The sequence below is a fragment of the Coregonus lavaretus genome, assembly GCF_964263955.1.
Source record: "Coregonus lavaretus genome assembly, chromosome: 7".
Lineage (NCBI taxonomy): Eukaryota > Metazoa > Chordata > Actinopteri > Salmoniformes > Salmonidae > Coregonus > Coregonus lavaretus.
In genome coordinates, this window is record NC_139994.1 from 60,920,232 (window position 1) to 60,947,552 (window position 27,321).

Consider the following 27,321-nt stretch of genomic DNA (forward strand, 5'->3'; position numbering starts at 1 on the left):
TGGATTAAAATCCTGCAGCGCACGCAAGGGCCCCCTGCTCAAGCCAGCGCATGTCCAGGCCCATCTGAAGTTTGCCAATGACCATCTGGATGATCCAGAGGAGGAATGGGAGAAGGTCATGTGGTCTGATGAGACAAAAATATAGCTTTTTGGTCTAAACTCCACTCGCCGTGTTTGGAGGAAGAAGAAGGATGAGTACAACCCCAAGAACACCATCCCAACCGTGAAGCATGGAGGTGGAAACATCATTCTTTGAGGATGCTTTTCTGCAAAGGGGACAGGACGACTGCACTGTATTGAGGGGAGGATGGATGGGGCCATGTATCGCAAGATCTTTGCCAACAACCTCCTTCCCTCAGTAAGAACATTGAAGATGGGTCGTGGCTGGGTCTTCCAGCATGACAACGACCCGAAACACACAGCCAGGGCAACTAAGGAGTGGCTCCGTAAGAAGCATCTCAAGGTCCTGGAGTGGCCTAGCCAGTCTCCAGACCTGAACCCAATAGAAAATCTTTGGAGGGAGCTGAAAGTCCGTATTGCCCAGCGACAGCCCCAAAACCTGAAGGATCTGGAGAAGGTCTGTATGGAGGAGTGGGCCAAAATCCCTGCTGCAGTGTGTGCAAACCTAGTCAAGACCTACAGGAAACGTATGATCTCTGTAATTGCAAACAAAGGTTTCTGTACCAAATATTAAGTTCTGCTTTTCTGATGTATCAAATACTTACAGTGGGGAAAACAAGTATTTAGTCAGCCACCAATTGTGCAAGTTCTCCCACTTAAAAAGATGAGAGAGGCCTGTAATTTTCATCATAGGTACACGTCAACTATGACGGACAAATTGAGGAAGAAAAATCCAGAAAATCACATTGTAGGATTTTTAATGAATTTATTTGCAAATTATGGTGGAAAATAAGTATTTGGTCACCTACAAACAAGCAAGATTTCTGGCTCTCACAGACCTGTAACAACTTCTTTAAGAGGCTCCTCTGTCCTCCACTCGTTACCTGTATTAATGGCACCTGTTTGAGGTTGTGGACAGGTGTCTTTTATACTGATAACAAGTTCAAACAGTCACACTCCAAACTCCACTATGGCCAAGACCAAAAAGCTGTCAAAGGACACCAGAAACAAAATTGTAGACCTGCACCAGGCTGGGAAGACTGAATCTGCAATAGGTAAGCAGCTTGGTTTGAAGAAATCAACTGTGGGAGCAATTATTAGGAAATGGAAGACATACAAGACCACTGATAATCTCCCTCGATCTGGGGCTCCACACAAGATCTCACCCCGTGGGGTCAAAATGATCACAAGAACGGTGAGCAAAAATCCCAGAACCACACGGGGGGACCTAGTGAATGACCTGCAGAGAGCTGGGACCAAAGTAACAAAGCCTACCATCAGTAACACAGCCAGGGACTCAAATCCTGCAGTGCCAGACGTGTCCCCCTGCTTAAGCCAGTACATGTCCAGGCCTGTCTGAAGTTTGCTAGAGTGCATTTGGATGATCCAGAAGAGGATTGGGAGAATGTCATATGGTCAGATGAAACCAAAATAGAAATTTTTCGTAAAAACTCAACTCGTCGTGTTTGGAGGACAAAGAATGCTGAGTTGCATCCAAAGAACACCATACCTACTGTGAAGCATGGGGGTGGAAACATCATGCTTTGGGGCTGTTTTTCTGCAAAGGGACCAGGACGACTGATCTGTGTAAAGGAAAGAATGAATGGGGCCATGTATTTTGAGATTTTGAGTGAAAACCTCCCATCAGCAAGGGCATTGAAGATGAAACGTGGCTGGGTCTTTCAGCATGACAATGATCCCAAACACACCGCCCGGGCAACGAAGGAGTGGCTTCGTAAGAAGCATTTCAAGGTCCTGGAGTGGCCTAGCCAGTCTCCAGATCTCAACCCCATAGAAAATCTTTGGAGGGAGTTGAAAGTCTGTGTTGCCCAGCGACAGCCCCAAAACATCACTGCTCTAGAGGAGATCTGCATGGAGGAATGGGCCAAAATACCAGCAACAGTGTGTGAAAACCTTGTGAAGACTTACAGAAAACGTTTGACCTGTGTCATTGCCAACAAAGGGTATATAACAAAGTATTGAGAAACTTTTGTTATTGACCAAATACTTATTTTCCACCATAATTTGCAAATAAATTCATAAAAAATCCTACAATGTGGTTTTCTGGATTTTTTTCTCTCATTTTGTCTGTCATAGTTGACGTGTACCTATGATGAAAATTACAGGCCTCTCTCATCTTTTTAAGTGGGAGAACTTGCACAATTGGTGGCTGACTAAATACTTTTTTTCCCCACTGTGTGTGTGTGTGTGTGTGTGTGTGTGTGTCTGTGTGTGTGTGTGTGTGTGTGTGTGTGTGTGTGTGTGTGTGTGTGAGCTGATGACATGAAGTAGGATCATGAGTGTGTGTACTAATACTTACGTAGCCCACGTCTGGCCTATAGCAGGTGTATGCTCCCAGAACGCTGTGCAGAACGTCGTAGTACGGACCTCCCTATGAAGAAAAAACATGGGTGATATTTTAACAACTACAATACATATATTTACATTTTAGTCATTTAGCAGACGCTCTTTTCCAGAGCCACTTAGTTAGTGCATCTTAAGATAGCTAGGTGAGACAACCACATATCAGTCGTAGCAAGTACATTTTCTTTCAATGAAGTAGTTATCAGCAAAGTCAGTGCTAGTAGGAAAAGACAAGTGCATTTATATATTTTTATATATACAGTACCAGTCAAAAGTTTAGACACACCTACTCATGCAAATCAATCAATTTTTATTTGTCACATGCACCGAATACAACAGGTGTAGACCCTACAGTGAACTGCTAACTTACAAGCCCTTAACCAACAATGCAGTTTTAAGAATACCAAAACCAAAAAATACAAAAAAATACAATATAAAATAATATGAAATAAAATTAACAAATAATTAAAGAGCAGCAGTAAAAATAACAATAGCGAGGCTATATACAGCTCTGGAAAAAATTAAGAGACCACTGCAAAAATATAAGTTTCTCTGGTTTTACTATTTATAGGTATGTGTTTGGGTGAAATTAACATTTTTGTTTTATTCTATAAACTACTGACAACATTTCTCCCAAATTCCAAATAAAAATATTGTCATTTAGAGCATTTATTTGCAGAAAATGACAACTGGTCAAAATAACAAAAAAGATGCAGTGTTGTTAGACCTCGAATAATGCTAAGAAAATAAGTTCATGTTCATTTTTTAACAACACAATACTAATGTTTTAACTTCAGAAGAGTTCAGAAATCAATATTTGGTGGAATAACCCTGATTTTCAATCACAGCTTTTAAGCGTCTTGGCATGCTCTCCACCAGTCTTTCACATTGATGTTGGGTGACTTTATGCTACTCCTGGCGCAAAAATTCAAACAGCTCGGCTTTGTTTGATGGCTTGTGACCATCCATCTTCCTCTTGATCACATTCCAGAAGTTTTCAATGGGGTTCAGGTCTAGAGATTGGGCTGGCCATGACAGGGTCTTAATCTGGTGGTCCTCCATCCACATCTTGATTGATCTGGCTGTGTGGCATGGCGCATTGTCCTGCTGGAAAAAACAATCCTCAGAGTTGGGAAACAATGTCAGAGCAAAAGGAAGCAAGTTTTCTTCCAGGACAACCTTGTACGTGGCTTGATTCATGCGTCCTTCACAAAGACAAATCTGCCCGATTCCAGCCTTGTTGAAGCACCCCCAGATCATCACCGATCCTCCACCAAATTTCACAGTGGGTGCGAGACACTGTGGCTTGTAGGCCTCTCCAGGTCTCCGTCTAACCATTAGACGACCAGGTGTTGGGCAAAGCTGAAATTTGGACTCATCAGAGAAGATGACCTTACTCCAGTCCTCTACGGTCCAATCCTTATGGTCTTTTGCAAACCACAGCCTGGCTCTTCTTTGCTTCTCATTGATGAAGGGCTTTTTTCTAGCTTTGCACGACTTCAGCCCTGCCCCTAGGAGCCTGTTTCGAACCGTCCTCGCCGTGCACTTCACCCCAGCTGCCGTTTGCCATTCTTTTTGTAGGTCACTTGATGTCATACTACGGTTGTTGAGTGACATTCGAATGAGTTGGCGGTCATCCCAGTCAGTAGAGTCTGTAGCTTTGTTGTCCCCAATGTCTGCTGCTTGACCTTGTTCTTATGAACCGCCGTCTTTCAAATTTTAAGGATGGAAGCAACCTGACGCTCACTGTATCCCTCTGCCAGTAAAGCCAGAATTGAACCCTTCTTTTCCTCACTCAAAACTTTCCTTTTCAACTCTTTTGGCAAGTCAATAGTTATTTTTTGATTAATATTACTTTTGAGGTACTATTGGCACTGTTTTTGCCATCCAGCTGGTCCTATTGCAAGAGGATAGTGATGACCAGCAGTGGTTTTTATACTTTTCCTCGTTAAATAAGATTTGGTTCAGGTGATCACCTAATCAGTACCTAATTCAGTAGAATGAGGTGTGCCTGTGTTGGAATTCAACAGACACTGGAATGGAATGGCTGTCATACATGTAGAGATATGATTTAAGAAAAATGTGCAGTGGTCTCTTAATTTTTTCCAGAGCTGTACAGGGGGTACCGGTACGGAGTCAACATGCAGGGGCACTGGTTAGTTGAGGTAATTGAGGTAATATGTACATGTAGGTAGAGTTATTAAAGTGACTATGCATGAAAAATGTATGCACTCACTAAAACTGTAAGTTGCTCTGGATAAGAGCGTCTGCTAAATGACTAAAATGTAAAATGTAGATAATAAACAGAGTAGCAGCAGCGTAAAAGTCTGGGTAGCCATTTGATTAGATGTTCAGGAGTCTTATGCCTTGGGGGTAGAAGCTGTTTAGAAGCCTCTTGGACCTAGACTTGGCGCTCCGGTACCGCTTGCCATGTGGTAGCAGAGAGAACAGTCTATAACTAGGGTGGCTGGAGTCGGACAATTTTTAGAGCCTTCCTCTGACACTGCCTGGTATAGAGGTCCTGGATGGCAGGAAGCTTGGCCCCAGTGATGTACTGGGCCGTAAGCACTACCCTCTGTAGTGCCTTGCGGTCGGAGGCCGAGCAATTGCCATACCAGGCAGTGATGCAACCAATCAGGATGCTCTCGATGGTGCAGCTGTAGAACCTTTTGAGGATCTGAGGACCCATGCCAAATCTTTTCAGTCTCCTTAGGGGGAATAGGTTTTGTCATGCCCTCTTCACGACTGTCTTGGTGTGCTTGGACCATGTTAGTTTGTTGGTGATGTGGACACCAAGGAACTTGAAGCTCTCAACCTGCTCCACTACAGCCCCGTTGATGAGAATGGGGGCGTGCTCGGTCCTCTTATTTTTCCTGTAGTCCACAATCATCTCCTTTGTCTTGATCACGTTGCGGGAGAGGTTGTTGTCCTGGCACCATACGGCCAGGTCTCTGACCTCCTCCCTATGGGCTGTCTCACTGTTGTGTCATCGGAAAACTTAAATGATGGTGTTGGAGTCGTGCCTGGCCATGCAGTCATGAGTGAACAGGGAGTACAGGAGGGGACTGAGCACGTACCCCTACAGGAGGGGACTGGACACACTTCACAACTCATTCAAGGGTTTGTCTTTATTTTTACTATTTACTACATTGTAGAATAACAGTGAAGACAACAAAACTATTAAATAACACATATGGAATCATGTAGTAACCAAAAAAAGTGTTAAACAAATCAAAATATATTTCATATTTGAGATTCTTCAAATAGCCACCCTTTGCTTTGCACGCTCTTGGCATTCTCTCAACCAGCTTCACCTGGAACGCTTTTCCAACAGTCTTGAAGGAGTTCCCACATATGCTTAGCACTTGTTGGCTGCTATTCCTTCACTCTGCCGTCCGACTCATCCCAAACCATCTCAATTGGGTTGAGGTCGGGGGATTGTGGAGGCCAGGTCATCTGATTCAGCACCCCATCAATCTCCTTCTTGGTCAAATAGCCCTTACACAGCCTGGAAGTGTGTTGGATCATTGTCCTGTTGAAAACAAATGATAGTCCCAATAAGCCCAAACCAGATGGGATGGCGTATCACTGCAGAATGACTTGAATTCTAAATAAATCACAGACAGTGTCACCAGCAAAGCACCCCCACAGCATAACACCTCCTCCTCCGTGCTTTACAGTGGGAAATACACATGCAGAGATCATCCGCTCACCCACACCGCGTCTCAGAGGTAACTGGGTCTTCCATTCCTGTGGTGGTCCCCATAAGAGCCAGTTTCATCATAGCGCTTGATGGTTTTTGTGATTGCACTTGAAGAAACTTTAAAAGTTCTTGAAATGTTCCATATTGACTGACCTTCATGTCTTAAAGTAATGATGGACCATTGTTTCACTTTGCTTATTTGAGCTGTTCTTGCCATAATATGTACTTGGTCTTTTAACAAATAGGGCTATCTTCTGTATACCCCCCTACCTTGTCACAACACAACTGATTGGCTCAAATGCATTAAGAAGGAAAGAAATTCCACAAATTAACTTTTAAGAAGGCACACCTGTTAATTGAAATGCATTCCAGGTGACTACCTCATGAAGCTGGTTGAGAGAATGCCAGGAGTGTGCAAAGCTGTCAAGGCAAAGGGTGGCTACTTTGAAGAATCTAAAATCTATTTTGATTTGTTTAACACTTTTTGGGTTACTACATGATTCCATATGTGTTATTTCATAGTTTTGATGTCTTCACTATTATTCTACAATGTAGAAAATAGTAAAAATAAAGAAAACCCTTGAATGAGTAGGTCTGTCCAAACGTTTTGAGTGGTACTGTATATATAATGTTTGAGAGACCAGAGGTGGCAGAACTGAGTACTCGGTTTGGGTGTAGGGTTTGAGCATAGCCTGAAGGTAAGGAGGGGAAGTTCCCCTACATTGACTGATGCAACACACCAACAATCTCACCCACACACCGAGATTGGTGACGTTCACATGAGCAACGTATACAGAACAAAAATATATAACGCAACAATTTCAATTATAGTTCATATAAAGAAATCAGTCAATTGAAATAAATAAATTAGGCCCTAATCTATGGATTTCACATGACTGGGCAGGGGCGCAGCCATGGGTGGACCTGGAAGGGCATAGGTCCACCCACTGGGGAGCCAGGCCCAGCCAATCAGAATGAGTTTTTCAGCTACAAAAGGGCTTTATTACAGACAGAAATACTCCTCAGTTTCATCAGCTGTCCGGGTGACTGGTCTCAGACAATCCCGCTGGTAAAGAAGCCGGATGTGGTGTCCTAGGCTGGCGTGCCCTTCCAGGTCCACCCATGGCTTCGCCCCTGCCCAGTCATGTGAAATCCATAGATTTATTTATTTATTTCAATTGACTGATTTCTTTATATGAACTATAATTGAAATTGTTGCGTTATATATTTTTGTTCTGTATACGTTGCTCATGTGAACGTCACCAATCTCGGTGTGTGGGTGAGATTGTTGGTGTGTTGCATCAGTCAATGTAGGGGAACTTCCCCTCCTTACCTTCAGGGTATGCTCAAACCCTACACCAAACCGAGTACTCAGTTCTGCCAACTCTGGTCTCTCAAACATTATATATACAGTACCACTCAAACGTTTGGACAGACCTACTCATTCAAGGGTTTTCTTTATTTTTACTATTTTCTACAATTGTAGAATAACAGTGAAGACATCAAAATAATGAAATAACATATATATGTAAACTCAGCAAAAAAAATGAAACGTCCTCTCACTGTCAACTGTGTTTATTTTCAGCAAACTTAACATGTGTAAATATTTTTATGAACATAACAAGATTCAACAACAGACATAAACTGAACAAGTTTCACAGACATGTGACTAACAGAAATTGAATAATTTGTCCCTGAACAAAGGGGGGGTCCAAATCAAAAGGAACAGTCAGTATCTGGTGTGGCCACCAGATGCATTAAGTACTGCATTGCATCTTCTCCTCATGGACTGCACCAGATTTGCCTGTTCTTGCTGTGAGATGTTACCCCACTCTTCCACCAAGGCACCTGCCAATTCCCAGACATTTCTGGGGGGACCTAGCCCTCACCCTCCAATCCAACAGGTCCCAGACGTGCTCAATGGGATTGAGATATGGGCTCTTCGCTGGCCATGGCATAACACTGACATTCCTGTCTTGCAGGAAATCACGCACAGAACGAGCAGTATGGCTGGTGGCATTGTCATGCTGGAGGGTCATGTCAGGATAACCCACAGCGTTGAGATTGCCTGCAATGACAACAAGCTCAGTCCGATGATGCTGTGACACACCGCCCCAGACCATGACGGACCCTCCACCTCCAAATCGATCCCGCTCCAGAGTACAGCCCTCGGTGTAACGCTCATTCCTTCGACGATAAACGGCAATCAGACCATCACCCCTTTTGAGACAAAACCGCGACTCGTCAGTGAAGAGCACTTTTTGCCAGTCCTGTCTGGTCCAGCAACGGTGGGTTTGTGCCCATAGGCGACGTTGTTGCCGGTGATGTCTGGTGAGGACCTGCCTTACAACAGGCCTACAAGCCCTCAGTCCAGCCTCTCTCAGCCTATTGCGGACAGTCTGAGCACTGATGGAGGGATTGTGCGTTCCTGGTGTAACTCGGGCAGTTGTTGTTGCCATCCTGTACCTGTCCCGCAGGTGTGATGTTCGGATGTACCGATCCTGTGCAGGTGTTGTTACACGTGGTCTGCCACTGCGAGGACGATCAGCTGTCCGTCCTGTCTCCCTGTAGCGCTGTCTTAGGCGTCTCACAGCACGGACGTTGCAATTCATTGCCCTGGCCACATCTGCAATCCTCATGCCTCCTTGCAGCATGCCTAAGGCACGTTCACGCAGATGAGCAGGGACCCTGGACATCTTTCTTTTGGTGTTTTTCAGAGTCAGTAGAAAGGCCTCTTTAGTGTCCTAAGTTTTCATAACTGTGACCTTAATTGCCTACAGTCTGTAAGCTGTTAGTGTCTTAACGACCTTCCACAGTGCATGTTCATTAATTGTTTATAGTTCATTGAACAAGCATGGGAAACAGTGTTTAAACCCTTTACAATGAAGATCTGTGAAGTTATTTGGATTTTTATGAATTATCTTTGAAAGACAGGGTCCTGAAAAAGGGACGTTTATATTTTTTGCTGAGTTTCGATAGATACATAGATAGAGAGAGACTGATTAATTTAATTTCATCAACTAATATCATAATAATAAGAAGAAGAAGAAGAAGAAGAAAAATTGCCATTTAGCCAAAGCGACTTAGTCACGTGTGCATACAGTTTATGCACAGGTGGTCCCGGGAATTGAACCTACTAATCTGGTGTAGCAAGCGCCATGCTCTACCAACTGAGCTACAGAGGACCACAACTGAATAAAGAGTGGACACAGAGATCATCGATGATGTCATAAACAGTTGTGGTTGTTGTTCGGCCACTGACCTGTTGAAAGATACAGAGATGGGGGAAGGTTCTGGAGATGTCCAGCTTGATGAGCTCCAGACTGGCCTCTCTGTCTGCCAGAGACGAACCTGCATCTACACACACACACAATATTAGAAACATACTGAAACATTCAACAAATCACACACTTCTTTTAGCCAACTCATGTTCCCTAACCTTCTGTAGGATTTTTTTAGACTCAATGCGAGTCAGATTGAAATTCTCAGCCCTCTGTGAGGGAGGTAAAACGTTTCCAACAGCACTTCAGAGAAAGAAGGGTGGTGGGGTTGGAAAGTAATAAAGGGAAATATATATTTTTTAAAGGTTGTGTATGTATGCATGTATATATATGCGAGAGAGAAAAAAACATATGGGGGATTGGAAGTGATGCAGACAATTACATAGATTGTAACTTCCCTCTATCTAAAATATTAAAGCTGATCTACCCCCTAAACAAAAAAAGAAAACAAAAAAAGGGGATTAAAACTGAGAGACGAAGGGAGAAGAAAGAGGGGAGAAGAAAGAGGGGAGAAGTATATTTGTCCTTCTCTACCTTCAGTCACTGGTTCTGTGGGTGGTGTTGTAGGCATAGACTTCCACTTGTCCCTGGCCCTGGCCAGACAGATGTTATACAGCTCTGTGGAGGAATACAACACATCACCGATCACTATATGCACACACACACACACACTAAAACCTGCCCTTGAACACGCCGTTGCTACAATTAACATGGTAGTAAACCACAGAGGGACTATGCCAATGACAGTAATGCTATCTGAAAGCCTGCTGCAGCACATCAAGCCTGGACACTTTCAAGGTCTTCTCTACATTACCGAAGAGCTACTCAGTGTCTCAGTGGCGCTGAGCTTATCTACCGGCCTTGTCCTAGACCTACTGCTCTCTAGTGAGGATAACTGAAGCCAGCGAGGAGCGAGAGAGCGCACACACGCACACACTGCAAGTCTGTGTGAAGGGATTCATATCTCAGTGAAAGTGAAGGGCACGTATTAGCATTTGTATGTGTGTGTGTGTCCAGTTGAAGCTAAATTGCATCAGGTGAGCATTCAGCCGTGTACCTTCGCTCTTCCTCTTTACCCTCTCTTTGGCGTTGTAATTGACTTACAAAGACCAAGAAAAATTGTCAATGTGTTTGTGTGTGTCACGTTGATACATGATCCCATTTGGCTTGGCTGTAACAGACAAAATGGGCCACCAGAGGGGGTGTTTTTTCACTGAGTCATGCTGAAATTGAGACCTCTGGTATCTACAGTATTCTAAGTCCTCTTTTTCCCCTCACACACACACACACACACACACACACACACACACACACACACACACACACACACACACACACACACACACACACACACACACACACACACACACACACACACACACACACACACACACACACACACACACACACACACACACACACACACACACACACACACACACACACACACACACACACACACACACACACAGTAAGGCGATAAGGGGTGTGTATAATTCAGTAGCCTCTCTCAGGCCTACGGTGAGGTGTGTGTGTCCTACCGTGAGTGATGTTGAGCTCGTTGCCCACCGCCAGGCTCCAGACCTTGCCCCTTACGCTAGGGGGCACACCCTGCCACCAGAGCTCCCTGACCCGCCGAGAGGTACACATGGTGCTCCAGTTGGGCAGAATCTCCTGGTTCCAGGTCTGGGCGGCGTTGCCGATGCCATCCTCCACCCTACACCTGTCCTCCAGCTGCTTCCTCCTCTTCTGGGCCTCCTTGAGCTCTACAGAGGCAGGGAGGGAGGGAGGGAGGGAGGGAGGGAGGCAGGGAGGGAGAGAGGGAGGAGAGAGGGAGGAGAGAGTGTTAGATGACAATATAATAGTGACATATCATCAGTCTATTACATTAGATATGATATTGTATCCTTCGAAGACCACTGATCTGTAGGGATGTCATGTCTGTAGAAGAGCAGTGGGAACCCATCCAGTCAGTTTTCATGATGGAGAGGGGACAAGAAATGGCCAAGGCTGCTTTTACACAGGCAGTCCAATTCTGATCTTTTTCCACTAATTGGTCTTTTGACCATCAGATCAGCTCTTTTGGCAGAAAGATCAGAATTGTGCTGCCTGTGTAAACGTAGCCTAAAGAGCTGGAGAGGTGGATAGGCATCTGTTCCTTTTGACTATGAGAGGTCATGACAGATAGGAGAGCATCTATAGCCCTGGGTGAGGGAATGTCCTTATAAAAGAGGTATGATCCAGATTAGTAAATACATAATAAATCCTCACCTCTTTTCTTGGCCTGGGCCACCATCTCCTCATACTGTTGTCTGTGTTTCTGGGCCTCCTCCGCAGGCTTGGCTGGCAGATTACTGCAACACACACACACGTTGTAGTGAGTGACTGTGTGTGTGCGCACATGGTTTGAACTCGGTGCCTTGCATTATTCATGGTGGAGGAGAAGAAAGCTGATGAAAAGAATGAGTGAGGGAGGGATGGAAAGGGGGAGAGGGAGGGATGGAAAGGGGGAGATATGGAAAGGGGGAGAGGGAGGGATGGAAAGGGGGAGATATGGAAAGGGTGAGAGATGGAAAGGGGGAGAGGGAGAGATGGAAAGGGGAAGAGGGAGGGATGGAAAGGGGGAGAGATGGAAAGGGGGAGAGGGAGAGATGGAAAGGGGGAGAGGGAGGGATGAAAGGGGGAGAGATGGATGGAAAGGGGGAGAGGGAGGGATGGAAAGGGAGGGATGGAAAGGGGGAGAGGGAGAGATGGAAAGGGGGAGAGATGGAAAGGGGGAGAGGGAGAGATGGAAAGGGGGAGAGGGAGGGATGAAAGGGGGAGAGGGAGGGATGGAAAAGGGGAGAGATGGATGGAAAGGGGGAGAGATGGAAAGGGGGAGAGGGAGGGATGGAAAGAGGGAGAGATGGAAAGGGGGAGAGATGGAAAGGGGGAGAGGGAGAGATGGAAAGGGGGAGAGGGAGAGATGGAAAGGGGGAGAGGGAGGGATGGAAAGGGGGAGAGGGAGAGATGGAAAGGGGGAGAGATGGAAAGGGGGAGAGGGAGGGATGGAAAGGGGGAGAGGGAGGGATGGAAAGGGGGAGAGATGGAAAGGGGGAGAGGGAGAGATGGAAAGGGGGAGAGGGAGGGATGGAAAGGGGGAGAGAGACCTTGAGTGACCTTGGCCTGGTCTCAGATGATTGATTCACTAAGCCAACCCTCCTGCTGATCTGACTTAATAAAAATAAAAATAAAAACACACCCACACAGCCCACCTTACACTTGAACCTCTAAATATTCAATACGTTTACCATGTTTGCATAACATGCTTCAACACAGAAAATGTGCATACACAAACAGCAGGGAGGCCCACTCGAAGCTGCTTTACTGCAAGAGAGAGGGCCACTAAACTGTCAGGAGCCTCTAACTACTGCGAGAGAGCGAGAGAGCGAGAGAGCGAGAGAGAGAGGAGAGAAGACTGACTGAGTATACAAAACATTAGGAACACTTTCCTAATATTGAGTTACCGTTGTGTGGGCGCACCACCCACCTCCCCCCCTTTTGCCCTCAGAACAGCCACAATTGGTCGGGGAAAGGTTGTGTCAAGATGGCTGGACGTCCTTTGGGTGGTGGACCATTGTTGATACACAGGAAAATGTTGAGTGTGAAAAGCACAGCAGCGTTGCAGTTCTTGATACAAACCGGTGCGCCTGGCTAGGGCTGTGGCGTTCATGAAATTGTCAGCCGGTGATGATCAAGAAAATAACTGCCGGTCTCACGGTAATTGACCGTTATTAACATAAAAACATTTAGCATCTCCTGGCATCCACGCATAGCCTACAAGCCACTGATGCAGAACTTTGGAAGATCTACATTTTAAAAAGTCTTATAAATCCATTCTTTATTTTAGACAGGTCTAAAGAAACATGATATGAAGAAAATGTAGTCCATTTCAGAAGAACAGAATAGCATACTCTGCGTTGTCCTTAAGTTAGGCTATGCCATATGGCTGTGGGCTACACTAGTTAATTTAGCAGACAAAATTTGCTTAGAATTCCATGGCATTATATTATAGTATGAAGAATACAATTGACCATATCTGAATACAATTTTCTCCAAACCATTTGAGGGAGTGTGCACATGCGGTTATTCTGTGTTGAGCGGTTAACAAAGAAACAGGTCCTCCTATATGCTTAATTTAGAGTTATTTATGCAACTTTAGTTGCGATACAAATGTTGGGCTATATGTTTTGATTTTTTATGCATTCTAAGGGTGCATGATGTGACTCTAATGATTACTTGAAAAAAGTTGCATGAAAGGCATGAGCTCTGCTTTGGGCAGGCTGCACACGCCTCAAATTTCCAGGCGGCATCCCCTTTGTGTGGCAGTAATGCCCCCTAAAAAAATCCATGCCTTTTGCGGACAGTGGCCATTGTGCCCTTGGGCTGAATATAATAATTCCCTTCTCCCGGCTGCGTGCTACGAAGCATCTCTCACTCACATGGCTCTCTCAGATATCAAGTTGTATTAGCCAATGCCCGTCACGTGATCGGGTCCTTCTCACAGGCTACAAGGGAAGACTGACACATCGGGGACACAAGTGCGCGCGTCCTTATCGAATTCCGAGGCGCATATTGAAGATGTTGGAAGAACTGTCCACATTTACTTTTCGTCAGCCAACAATATGAGTCGGCCTACCGAACAGCAAAAGAACTAGCCTATGTCAATCTACTATCCCCCGTAGTACAAAAGTTGACCTATTCTATTCTGTGAGAGAAATAAATACTCCAAAACATAGTCTGGGACAGTTGTGGGATGCGACAGATCCCAAATTAATACAACCACTAGCATCCAAAAAAACATTTTAAAACAATGAGGCTGACACAACAGATCAAAACGTTTAGCTTACAAATGTTGATAAACTATTAGGCTATTTCTTCACATTATAAGTGAAGCAACAATGCACACGGCAGTATGCTAAAAGTGCGAATGTTCCAAAATGCAGTCAATGATTAGAGGGACAATAGAGTGCTGAGTACCAGGCATTTAGCAAGTTTGGTAGGATACTATTGACCATCAGCAGCATCAGAGCTTGGAGAAGCCTAATAACCGTGACTAAACGGTCATGTGGAATTTCACTGCCGTCATGACTGGATTCACTTGGTCAGGTTATGTCATGGAATACTCAGTGAATACTTTTTATAAACTAGGTGGTTCGAGCCCTTAATGCTGATTGGCTGAAAGCCGTGGTATATCACGGGTATGACAAAACATTTATTTTTACTGCTCTAATTACATTGCTAACCAGTTTATAATAGCAGTAAGGCACCTCTGGGGTTTGTGATATATGGCCAATATACCACGGCTAAGGGCTGTGTCCAGGCACCCCGAGTTGCGTCGTGCATAAGAACAGCCCTTAGCCGTGGTATATTGGCCATATACCACAAACCCCAGAGGTGCCTTATTGCTTAAATATACTCAGTGTATCATCTGCTGTGTATGACAAAGACAGAACAAGAAAGATCCCCAGCCCTGTAGGCAGCCCTGTAGAGGACAGAGAAAGAGCTGGGCAGCCCTGTAGAGGACAGAGAAAGAGCTGGGCAGCCCTGTAGAGGACAGAGAAAGAGCTGGGCAGCCCTGTAGAGGACAGAGAAGGAGATGGGCAGCCCTGTAGAGGACAGAGAAGGAGATGGGCAGCCCTGTAGAGGACAGAGAAGGAGATGGGCAGCCCTGTAGAGGACAGAGAAGGAGATGGGCAGCCCTGTAGAGGACAGAGAAAGAGATGGGCAGCCCTGTAGAGGACAGAGAAAGAGCTGGGCAGCCCTGTAGAGGACAGAGAAAGAGCTGGGCAGCCCTGTAGAGGACAGAGAAAGAGCTGGGCAGCCCTGTAGAGGACAGAGAAAGAGATGGGCAGCCCTGTAGAGGACAGAGAAAGAGCTGGGCAGCCCTGTAGAGGACAGAGAAGGAGATGGGCAGCCCTGTAGAGGACAGAGAAGGAGATGGGCAGCCCTGTAGAGGACAGAGAAAGAGCTGGGCAGCCCTGTAGAGGACAGAGAAGGAGATGGGCAGCCCTGTAGAGGACAGAGAAGGAGATGGGCAGCCCTGTAGAGGACAGAGAAAGAGATGGGCAGCCCTGTAGAGGACAGAGAAAGAGCTGGGCAGCCCTGTAGAGGACAGAGAAAGAGCTGGGCAGCCCTGTAGAGGACAGAGAAAGAGCTGGGCAGCCCTGTAGAGGACAGAGAAAGAGCTGGGCAGCCCTGTAGAGGACAGAGAAATAACTGGGCAGCCCTGTAGAGGACAGAGAAAGAGCTGGGCAGCCCTGTAGAGGACAGAGAAAGAGCTGGGCAGCCCTGTAGAGGACAGAGAAAGAGCTGGGCAGCCCTGTAGAGGACAGAGAAAGAGCTGGGCAGCCCTGTAGAGGACAGAGAAAGAGCTGGGCAGCCCTGTAGAGGACAGAGAAAGAGCTGGGCAGCCCTGTAGAGGACAGAGAAATAACTGGGCAGCCCTGTAGAGGACAGAGAAAGAGCTGGGCAGCCCTGTAGAGGACAGAGAAGGAGATGGGCAGCCCTGTAGAGGACAGAGAAGGAGATGGGCTGGCATCATGTTGATCATGGTTAGACAGTCAATCCCCCAAAAGGGAAATGGAAGTCTGATCCATGACTCAACAGTAGAAACACTCATCCCCCTCTACCAAGCTGCTACATAACCCTCTGAATGGCACACGTACACAATCCACGTCTCAATTGTCTCAAGGCTTAAACATCTTTCTTTAACCGGTCTCCTCCCTTTCATCTACACTGATTGAAGTGCATTTAACAAGTGACATCAAAAAGGAATCACAGCTCTCACCTGGATTCACCTGGTCAGTCTATGTCATGGAATACTCAGTGAATACTCGGGCTGTGGTTTTATGACTGCACAGAATCATTAAACAGTTTGTTGAAAGCCCCCACCTTTCCTTCAATAATGTCCAGAGCCAGGTAATACCACTAGACTGTACAAGAGGGTGCTGTGTGTGTGAGTGTGTGTTTGTGAACCCTGTCTAGTATAAGTGTGTGTGTGTGTGTGTGTGTGTGTGTGTGTGTGTGTGTGTGTGTGTGTGTGTGTGTGTGTGTGTGTGTGTGACGTACGCAGGACGGTCCTCCAGTATAAGTGCTGTGGTGGAGTGGGGCTCAAAGTCCAGGTTCTTCCTGACACTCTGTCTAGGAGACGGGGGACTGTGACCAGGTCCAGCTCTGCTACTTTTAGTTTCATATTCCTAGAACAGACACAAAACACACACATTCAAACATAATACACACACACACACACACTTACCTCACGCGTACAATGCAAATATGTACAATGTTTTTATTTGCCAAGGTCCTACCAGCCACTTTTAGTCTCATATTCCTCTAGACAAAAACTTCAAGCACACCCACAAAGAATATACTCAAAAAGGTACAATAAAATATCAAGACAGACACTTGGCTTTATTCACCCGATTGAACAACCAGGAAAGTCTAATTGAAATCTAATGGCTCAGTAGTTGTTCAGTTGTTTCAAATTCCATTTCATAAGACATGATAAGCTAAATCCTCAATGGGATGTGAATGCAGATCTGTGGTCTGGTAAAATTACATTTAAAAAACAAAAGAAAAAAACTAGAAGCATCTTATTAAACCTCAATATGGATCAGAGCAGAGTCAGCTAATAGAGAAAAGCTAGGGGTCTGACATTTCATTTCCTCAATACTTATTTTGTCCCCTGGTCCACACGCACACGCACACGCACACTCACACTCACACTCACACTCACACTCACACTCACACTCACACTCACACTCACACTCACACTCACACTCACACTCACACTCACACTCACACTCACACTCACACTCACACTCACACTCACACTCACACTCACACTCACGCGCTATAAGCCTGAGTTCAGCCCCCTGGCCCTTAGCGTCCCCTATCTAATGAGTGTGTCCCTCTGTGTGTCACAGAGTGGGGCGCGTGACGGCCTGGCCATTAGGACTCCGGCCACGGAAGCAGTTAAACACTGACAGAAAGTTGACTCACTCACAGGTGTGTGTGTGTGTGTGTGTGTGTGTGTGTGTGTGTGTGTGTGTGCGCAGCACAAAAAGGTCACAGCCTGAGTCAACAGAGAGATAGCGCTGCACTGTAAGATGTAGGGACAGAGCGATCAGTGTGTGATGAGGGGTCAGGACACACAAGCCCAAGAGAGGGCTATCTGCCAGTCAGTACACTGGCTGGTGACTGATGGGGCTGGGCCATACGGGACAAAATGGCATATCACAATATTGTTTTTATGAGTAGTGCATGACCCTAGGATGGAAACACATTCATTCTAAGTCGTTTTAATGGACTTTCTCCATTCTGACGGTTTTACACTCAACCAAACTAGAACAAAACTGACAGTTAAGTGGATCCATTCCTGTATACCTTCAAATATGATATCGCCCAACCATTGTGAGAGATGAAGGGAACGAGGGAGAGAGATCATATTGGTCTATAAATTAAATGAAAAATGGGGGGGGGGGGGGGGGGGCAAGCAGACGCTGCTAAGGCACCGCCTGGATGTTGATCATGTGTATTTATGTTGTCTGAAAGGTCACGCTCAGGCCAGCTACTATTCTTGCTTAATGAATAGGAAGAAACGGATTCTAGTATAAATATGTGTTTGCAGTAACGGTTTCCAGTGTAGGCCAACTAAACTAGCATGGAGTGTTTCTCCATGTGGTTGTAAAGGGCCCTGCTTCAGAGTGGGGTCATCGTAATGTCTTAAAGGAGGAAGCCAGGTGTGAGCCACAAACTACTGCGGTGGTTCCCCCCGTCACTGCCAACAAAGGAGGGCCACTGCACAGGGGAAATTAGGAGGCGAGATTCTCTGAGTGCTGTCTAAGAGGTGGAGGGGAGAGAGAGAGAGAGAGGGAGGGGGGGGAGAGAGAGAGAGAGGGAGGGGGGGAGAGAGAGGGGGGTGGAGAGAGAGAGAGAGGGAGGGGGGGAGAGAGAGGGGGGGAGAGAGAGAGAGAGAGAGAGAGGGAGGGGGGGAGAGAGAGAGAGAGAGGGAGAGAGAGAGAGAGAGAGAGAGAGAGGGAGGGGGGAGAGAGAGAGAGGGGGGGGGAGAGAGAGAGAGAGAGAGGGGGGGGAGAGAGAGAGAGAGAGAGAGAGAGAGGGAGGGGGGAGAGAGAGAGAGAGAGGGAGGGGGGAGAGAGAGAGAGAGAGAGAGGGGGAGGAGGAGGAAGAGGTAAGAGACACTACTGAGTGATGGAAACCTTGACTCCATGTGGTATATGACAGAGACCTGAGCTGGTGATTCAGACAGATAAGCCTGTGGCTGCAGACAGGCAGGACTGCTGCTGCTCAGAGCACAGGGCTGAAAGAGACACAGCTGTTACTACACAGTGGTGAGTCACGGATTGGAGCGGGAGGGAGAGGGGGAAAAGAGAGAGAGAGAGACAGACACTGCAGGATCAGAGTCACTACTCTTGAACTCTCTCACTTCCATGGGAGCTGAAGAGGGAGGGGGATTGAAATCTGGCACCTCTGCACCGGCATTGCAGGTGCCTCTAGCAAGGTTTAACGCAGGCCGTGTGCGTGTGAGAGAGAGAGAGAGAGAGAGAGAGAGAGGGAAGAGGAAAGTGAGAGTGTGTTTCATAAATGGTTATGGCTACAGTCCTGCTACCCAACTGCTTCCCATTCCACTCTCTCACTAGTCACAGGCTGAGAGAGCGGTTTATCGCATGGCCTCTGATTAGTACCGTAGAAAACAACACATTGACCAAACAGACGGTTGGCGTCACACCAATCCTCTCACCCGGGACATTAGAACCCCATCTCAGCGACCGCAATCACATCGAACTAACAACCTCAATGTGCTACTGAAATAGCCTTTCACTGCTACCGCTGGGATGTTATAACATTTGACTTGGTGTTTGTTCGGCGTCGAGGCTGATCCTGTAATCATATAGGGAGATGAGCTTTAGTGCTCCTTTAGCGGCTCCAGTGGCAACGGTATCCCAGGGTTACCCGTCTCGAAGGGGAACCTGCATTGTTACGACAAGGCCAGTGTTTCATTAACTTTCTCTCATTTCCTGGTGATGTAAGAGGGTCCGCCCGCCTGCCTCCGTGGCTCAGTGTTCTGAATGGTATTGGAGAGGACAAACACACGTAGCAATGAGCAAAGCGACAGTACAGGGTATAGTCTAGGGGTTACCTGTAGAAGCAATGCCTTACTGACACTAAAAACAATACAGTTGTTTTGTAATAGTCTACTGCTACACAGGGCAGACTGACAACAAAATGGAAGAAATTAGTTTATTTCTATGAACCATGTGAAGACCACTAGCAGAGGACCTCCTTCCAATCCTCTACTTTAAATTGAGTTTAGTGCACATCAATTTTTCGCACTGGGTCAGGACTGAGCACTCCACATCTCGTTGCTTCTCTCCCGCACAGAGGTTAGAGAGACCCAGGGGGTGTGTGTGTGTGTGTGTGTGTGTGTGTGCGTGTGTGTGCGTGTGTGTGCGTGTGTGTGCGTGTGTGTGTGTGTGTGTGAGGACAAACAGACAAACACCAGACACTTGTACATGGAAAACACGATACGACGATACTTAGGTGCCGATACGATATGTATTGCGATTCTCAATGTATTGCGATTCGATACTGTGATTTTATTGCGATTCGATGTTCTAAACATAGTGCTCACCATATGTCTGCTGCTGAGGGACAAGAGAGAGCCATGAGAAAACCAGTTTTGATCAGCCATGGAAATAAAAGTGCTGAAAACTAATTGGCTCCCTATTTAAAAAGAAGATGGAAAACAAGCTATGAAGGTACAGCCAACTAGGGCTAAAATAATACTGCAATATTGTCAAAACGATACGATATATTGTCAAAAATAATATCCTGATATGTAACTGTATTGATTTTTTCCCCCATTACCAGAAAGCATGAGTCTACAGACAAACACCAACACTTCTACAGGGAAAACAGGAGTCTGCAGAAAAGGACAAGGGGACTGTTGTTGTGTTTCATAGACGGGTCATATTACAACAGATACACTGCTGGACAAATCTAATACAAGGACATCGGTCATTAGAAGCTGGCAAAATACCTTTAAAAAAGAAACATGTCACACTCTCACTACACATACACTTCACCTCAGAGGAGATGAGCTGAAAGAGGATGTGTAAAGGCTAAGACCTCCTGTCCTCTACCTCCCTCTGTCTCTCTCACTCCCATCATTCCTTCTCTTTCTACTCCCTCATTTTTCCTGCTGTCAGACGGGGAGAGAGAGAACGAGAGAGGAGAGACTGTAGACTGCTGCGCCCTCATCCTGTCGAGCTGACAAACACACACAGACACACACACACACACACAAACACACACACACACACACAGACAAACACACACGTACACACGAGCTCACTCACCATGAACGCTACAGTTCCGTACAGACACCCAGACCAACCAAGAGGGGTTTAAACTCCACAAACCGTCATGGCTGCTCCCGTTGGCCCAGCCCACACAGAGGACGAGGAGGTCAGGGTGACAGCGGGCCTGTCGATGGGACACACCCCCAGCTGGAGCTGATGCATGATACCGTTGTCTTTCCCTCTCCCACTCAGTCGCTTTCTCTCTCTCTCTCTCTCCCTCCCCCTCGCTCTCAGCATGCACAGACGCTACACTGAGAGGCACTGCATCAGTGAAGAACCCAGAGGATCAGTGTGTGTGAGCTCTCTGCTATAATAATCCATCTTCTCGGCACTCCGACAGCGATGCCTTGGGGCATTTTATTCTCTCCCTATATCTCCCTCCCTCTCTCTCTCTGCCTGTAGGCCCGCTGCTTGGCCACTACGACGGTGACGTCAGTGAGTCTGTTCTCCCATGTCCAGCAACTCTGTTAAGCCTCAGAGGGGGAGGGGCCCAGGCTAAAAGGGAACAGGGATTGGTTGACTTCCGGGTGATTGACAGCTAAGTACCGGTGGGACAAGGGAGGGGATAAATCCAAGCAAAATACACTAACAAGCAACAGGACTGCTGAAAATTTGAAAAGTGAAGCTCGACAATTGAATTACGGCCGAGCATTCTCAAAGGGCTAAAAGTCGTTGATAAAATAAAAAAAGGCTTATAGTGTGACGGTGCAATAAAGCAGGACAAATACAGGAGTAAACTAATAAAAACAGAAAAAAACAGACTCATTGTCCACAGGGCACTGGCTCCACCCCCTGCCGTCAGCCAGCGGTTGCCATGGCGAGACAACAGCATCCAGGCAGGTGCTGAAAATCTAGCCTTGCCATCCGAGCCCAGCCACCAGGGATAGGGTTACCACCGGAGATGAAAATGCCTTACGCAAGATGGGGTTAACAGGGGAGGGGCTGTGTGTGGTTGATCTACAGAGCGCTCACCTGGCTAGCAAAAGGACTCCGTCCACACTGAAAGTATCAAATGGTGGAGATAGGCCTACACTTGACTTTCTGGCCTCTTTAAAATTGGAGGACCCTAGGTAATGCTTTGACGTCATGGTTCACACTATCACTGTAGTCTGATACGACAATGGCACATGTATGATGGTTATAAGTAGGTTTTATGTGTACATATACACTTTGAAAGTTTCTTCAAGTGCAGTCGCAAAAACCATCAAGCGCTCAACTGTTCAGAGGAGACCGTGTCAATCAGGCCTTCGTGGTCGAATTGCTGCAACAAAACCACTACTAAAAGGACACCAATAAGAAGAAAAGACCTGCTTGGGCCAAGAAACACGAGCGATGGACATTAGACCGGTGGAAATGTGTCCTTTGGTGTAGAGAGTTGAGATTTTTGGTTCAAACCGCCGTGTCTTTGTGAGACGTGGTGTGGGTGAATAGATAATCTCTGCATGTGTATTTCCCACCGTAAAGCATGGAGGAGGTGGTGTTATGGTGTTTTGCTGGAGACACTGTCTGTGATTTATTTAGAATTCAAGGCAAACTTAACCAGCATGGCTACCACAGCATTCTGCAGTGATACGCCATCCAATCTGGTTTGGGCTTAGTGGGACTATCATTTGTTTTTCAACAGGACAATGACCCAACACACCTCCAGGCTGTGTAAGGGCTATTTTACCAAGAAGGAGAGTGACGGAGTGCTGCATCAGATGACCTGGCCTTCACAATCCCCCGACCTCAACCCAATTCAGATGGTTTGGGATGAGTCGGACGGCAGAGTGAAGGAAAAGCAGCCAAAAAGTGCTCAGCATATGTGGGAACTCCTTCAAGACTGTTGCAAAAGCATTCCAGGTGAAGCTGGTTGAGAGAATGCCAAGAGTGTGCAAAGGTGACATCAAGGCAAAGGGTGGCTATTAGAAGAATTTCAAATATACAGTGAGGGAAAAACGTTTTTGATCCCCTGCTGATTTTGTACATTTGCCAACTGACAAAGACATGATCAGTCTATAATTTTAAATGGTTATTATATGAACAGTGAGAGACAGAATAACAACAAAAAAATCCAGAAAAACGCATGTCAAAAATGTTATAAATTGATTTGCATTATAAATGAGGGAAATAAGTATTTGACCCCTCTGCAAAACATGACTTAGTACTTGGTGGCAAAACCCTTGTTGGCAATCACAGAGGTCAGACTTTTCTTGTAGTTGGCCACCAGGTTTGCACATTTCTCAGGAGGGATTTTGTTCGACTCCTCTTTGCAGATCTTCTCCAAGTCATTAAGGTTTCGAGGCTGACGTTTGGCAACTCGAACCTTCAGCTCCCTCCATAGATGTTCTATGGGATTAAGGTCTGGAGACTGGCTAGGCCACTCCAGGACCTTAATGTGCTTCTTCTTGAGCCACTCCTTTGTTGCCTTGGCCATGTGTTTTGGGTTATTTTCATGCTGGAATACCCATCCACGACCCATCTTCAATGCCCTGGCTGAGGGAAGGAGGTTCTCACCCAAGATTTGACGGTACATAGCCCCGTCCATCGTCCCTTTGATGCCGTGAAGTTGTCCTGTCCCCTTAGCAGAAAAACACCCCCAAAGCATAATGTTTCCACCTCCATGTTTGACGGTGGGGATGGTGTTCTTGGGGTCATAGGCAGCATTCCTCCTCCTGCAAACACGGCGAGTTGAGTTGATGCCAAAGAGCTCGATTTTGGTCTCATCTGACCACAACACTTTCACCAAGTTCTCTTCTGAATCATTCAGATGTTCATTGGCAAACTTCAGACGGCCCTGTTTATGTGCTTTCTTGAGCAGGGGGACCTTGCGGGCGCTGCAGGATTTCAGTCCTTCACGGCGTAGTGTGTTACCAATTGTTTTCTTGGTGACTATGGTCCCAGCTGCCTTGAGATCATTGACAAGATCCTCCCATGTAGTTCTGGGCTGATTCCTCACCGTTCTCATGATCATTGCAACTCCACGAGGTGAGATCTTGCATGGAGACCCAGGCCGAGGGAGATTGACAGTGCTTTTGTGTTTCTTCCATTTGTGAAAAATCGCACCAACTGCTGTCACCTTCTCACCAAACTGCTTGGCGATGGTCTTGTAGCCCATTCCAGCCTTGTGTAGGTCTACAATCTTGTCCCTGACATCCTTGGAGAGCTCTTTGGTCTTGGCCATGGTGGAGAGTTCGGAATCTGATTGATTGATTGCTTCTGTGGACAGGTGTCTTTTATACAGGTAACAAACTGAGATTAGGAGCACTCCCTTTAAGATTGTGCTCCTAATCCCAGCTCGTTACCTGTATAAAAGACACATGGGAGCCAGAAATCTGATTGAAATTGAAATGATGATTGAAATCTTTCTGAGTGGTTGTTGGCCAAGATCTCGCGATACATGGCCCCATCCATCCTCCCCTCAATACGGTTCAGTCGTCCTGTCCCCTTTGCAGAAAAGCATCCCCAAAGAATGATATTCCCACCTCCATACTTCACGGTTGGGATGGTGTTCTTGGGGTTGTACTCATCCTTCTTCTTCCTCCAAACACAGCGAGTGGAGTTTAGACCAAAAAGCTCTATTTTTGTCTCATCAGACCACATGACCTTCTCCCATTCCTCCTCTGGATCATCCAGATGGTCATTGGCAAACTTCAGACGGGCCTGGACATGCGCTGGCTTGAGCAGGGGGACCTTGCGTGCGCTGCAGGATTTTAATCCATGACAGCGTAGTGTGTTACTAATGGTTTTCTTTGAGACTGTGGTCCCAGCTCTCTTCAGGTCATTGACCAGGTCCTGGCGTGTAGTTCTGGGCTGATCCCTCACCTTCCTCATGATCATTGACGCCCCACGAGGTGAGATCTTGCATGGAGCCCCAGACCGAGGGTGATTGACCGTCATCTTGAACTTCTTCATTTTCTAATAATTGCGCCAACAGTTGTTGCCTTCTCACCAAGCTGCTTGCCTATTGTCCTGTAGCCCTTCCCAGCCTTGTGCAGGTCTACAATTTTATCCCTGATGTCCTTACACAGCTCTCTGGTCTAGGCCATTGTGGAGAGGTTGGAGTCTGTTTGATTGAGTGTGTGGACAGGTGTCTTTTATACAGGTAACGAGTTCAAACAGGTGCAGTTAATACAGGTAATGAGTGGAGAACAGGAGGGCTTCTTAAAGAAAAACGAACAGGTCTGTGAGAGCCGGAATTCTTACTGGTTGATAGGTGATCAAATACTTATGTCATACAATAAAATGCAAATTAATTACTTAAAAATCATACAATGTGATTTTCTGGATTTTTGTTTTAGATTCCATCTCTCACAGTTGAAGTGTACCTATGAAAACAAATTACAGACCTCTACATGCTTTGTAAGTAGGAAAACCTGCAAAATTGGCAGTGTATCAAATACTTGTTCTCCCACTGTATATTCCGAACTCTGACATTTCTTAATTTTTTTGTATTATGCGTGTGTTGTTATTACTGCACTGTTGGAGCTACAAACACAAAAAAAATCACTGCCCCTGCAATAAAATCTGCGAATCTGTGTATGCGACCAAAACAACTTTTATTTTGACCCTCGGGTGACAGGGCCCCATTAGGCTACATATACCAAAGCAAACAACTTTTATTTTGACCCTCGGGTCACAGGGCCCCATTAGGCTACATATACCAAAGCTCTTGGAAGATTAGTCCATCTGAGGACGAAAAATAATAAAAGCTGACCTGTTGATTCAGCAGTCTCAGCTGCGCCACAGTGTATTGGTAATCAGTGGCCACTTACAGATAACATGGATTAACAATGTGGTAATGTTATGTTGTGAAGTAGGCCACAGCGAGGAGAGTAAAGGGTAATTTCATGGTGAGGCTTGCTATCCCTGTCATTTGCAATATCACAATTTGGTAAATTAGAGGACACATTTATTCGAAGTGCCCGGCAGAAAACCGTACATATTCAGTATAATATGTTGTGAAGTGTATTGTGTACCCTAGAGGCCCTTTTCATGGTGTGTTTTCTCCGTGTGTGTGTGGTCTCTGTGTGTACCTTTTGTATTTTCTGGGGGTCCTTCACTGAGCGATCTTTATGGGGGACCGTACCAAATAGTCTCCAGCCCGGGCCCTTCTGCTCCACTGGCACAGTGTCCTTCACTTTCTTAGTAAACAGACTCCTGAGAGAGAGAGAGAGAGAGAGAGAGAGAGAGAGAGAGAGAGAGAGAGAGAGAGAGAGAGGAGAGAGAGAGAGAGAGAGAGAAGGAGAGAGAGAGAGAGAGAGAGAGAGAGAGAGAGAGAGAGAGAGAGAGAGAGAGAGAGAGAGAGAGAGAGAGAGAGAGAGAGAGAGAGAGAGAGAGAGAGAGAGAGAGAGAGAGAGAGAGAAGGAGAGAGAGAGAGAGAGTATAGAGAGAGAGAGAAGGAGAGAGAGTATAGAGAGAGAGAGGAATGGAAAAAGTGAGAGAGAAAAGAGAACATGGAAATTAGGACATAAAACCCAGAGCCAAAGCTACACACAGACACACACACACACCCTTCACTACTAGGTCACCCCTGAGGCGTAGAACTGTGACAATACAATGGCTGGTGTGTGTGTGTGTGTGGTGCATGAGTGAGACAAGCACACTAGCGGAATTCATGGATTTAAACAAAGCCATACAACGAGCCAGTGGACTGTTGAAGACCCAACTAAATCATGTGAGGACTGGAGCAGGACAGGCCAGGGTCAGAGAACTGGGCTACACTTCAACTAAACCATGTGAGCACTTGAGCAGGCCAGGGAGAGAAGACCAGAGGCAGAGCAGGCCAGGCCAGAGTCAGGGACAGAGCAGGCCAGGCCAGAGTCAGGGACAGAGCAGGCCAGGCCAGAGTCAGGGACAGAGCAGGCCAGGCCAGAGTCAGGGACAGAGCAGGCCAGGCCAGAGTCAGGGACAGAGCAGGCCAGGCCAAGGTCAGGGACAGAGCAGGCCAGGCCAAGGTCAGGGACAGAGCAGGCCAGGCCAAGGTCAGGGACAGAGCAGGCCAGGCCAGAGTCAGGGACAGAGCAGGCCAGGCCAGAGTCAGGGACAGAGCAGGCCAGGCCAGGCCAGAGTCAGGGACAGAGCAGGCCAGAGTCAGGGACAGAGCAGGCCAGGCCAGGCCAGAGTCAGGGACAGAGCGGGACAGAGGAGGCCAGGCCAGAGTCAGGGACAGAGCGGGACAGAGTCAGGGACAGAGCAGGACAGGCCAGAGTCAGGGACAGAGCAGTACAGGCCAGGGTCAGGGACAGAGCAGGACAGGCCAGAGTCAGGGACAGAGCAGGACAGGCCAGAGTCAGGGACAGAGCAGGACAGGCCAGAGTCAGGGACAGAGCAGGCCAGGCCAGAGTCAGGGACAGAGCAGGCCAGGCCAGAGTCAGGGACAGAGCAGGACAGGCCAGGGTCAGGGACAGAGCAGGCCAGGCCAGGGTCAGGGACAGAGCAGGACAGGCCA

The 27,321-nt window shown here is 46.7% G+C and overlaps 1 protein-coding gene across 2 annotated transcripts in view; it reads right to left on the minus strand.

Moving 5' to 3' along the window:
* Positions 1 to 27,321, minus strand: part of LOC311132425 (TBC1 domain family member 14-like) — a gene marked incomplete at its 5' end in the record, with an annotated part of 62,633 nt that overhangs the window by 11,290 nt on the left and 24,022 nt on the right. For both annotated transcript variants that reach the window (XM_084165717.1, XM_084165716.1), the window contains 7 exons: positions 2,441 to 2,512; positions 9,450 to 9,544; positions 10,003 to 10,086; positions 11,010 to 11,234; positions 11,740 to 11,822; positions 16,579 to 16,706; positions 25,907 to 26,030. In XM_084165717.1, the coding sequence (XP_084021843.1) occupies positions 2,441 to 2,512; positions 9,450 to 9,544; positions 10,003 to 10,086; positions 11,010 to 11,234; positions 11,740 to 11,822; positions 16,579 to 16,706; positions 25,907 to 26,030 (811 nt within the window). The remainder of the gene's footprint in view (positions 1 to 2,440; positions 2,513 to 9,449; positions 9,545 to 10,002; positions 10,087 to 11,009; positions 11,235 to 11,739; positions 11,823 to 16,578; positions 16,707 to 25,906; positions 26,031 to 27,321) is intronic.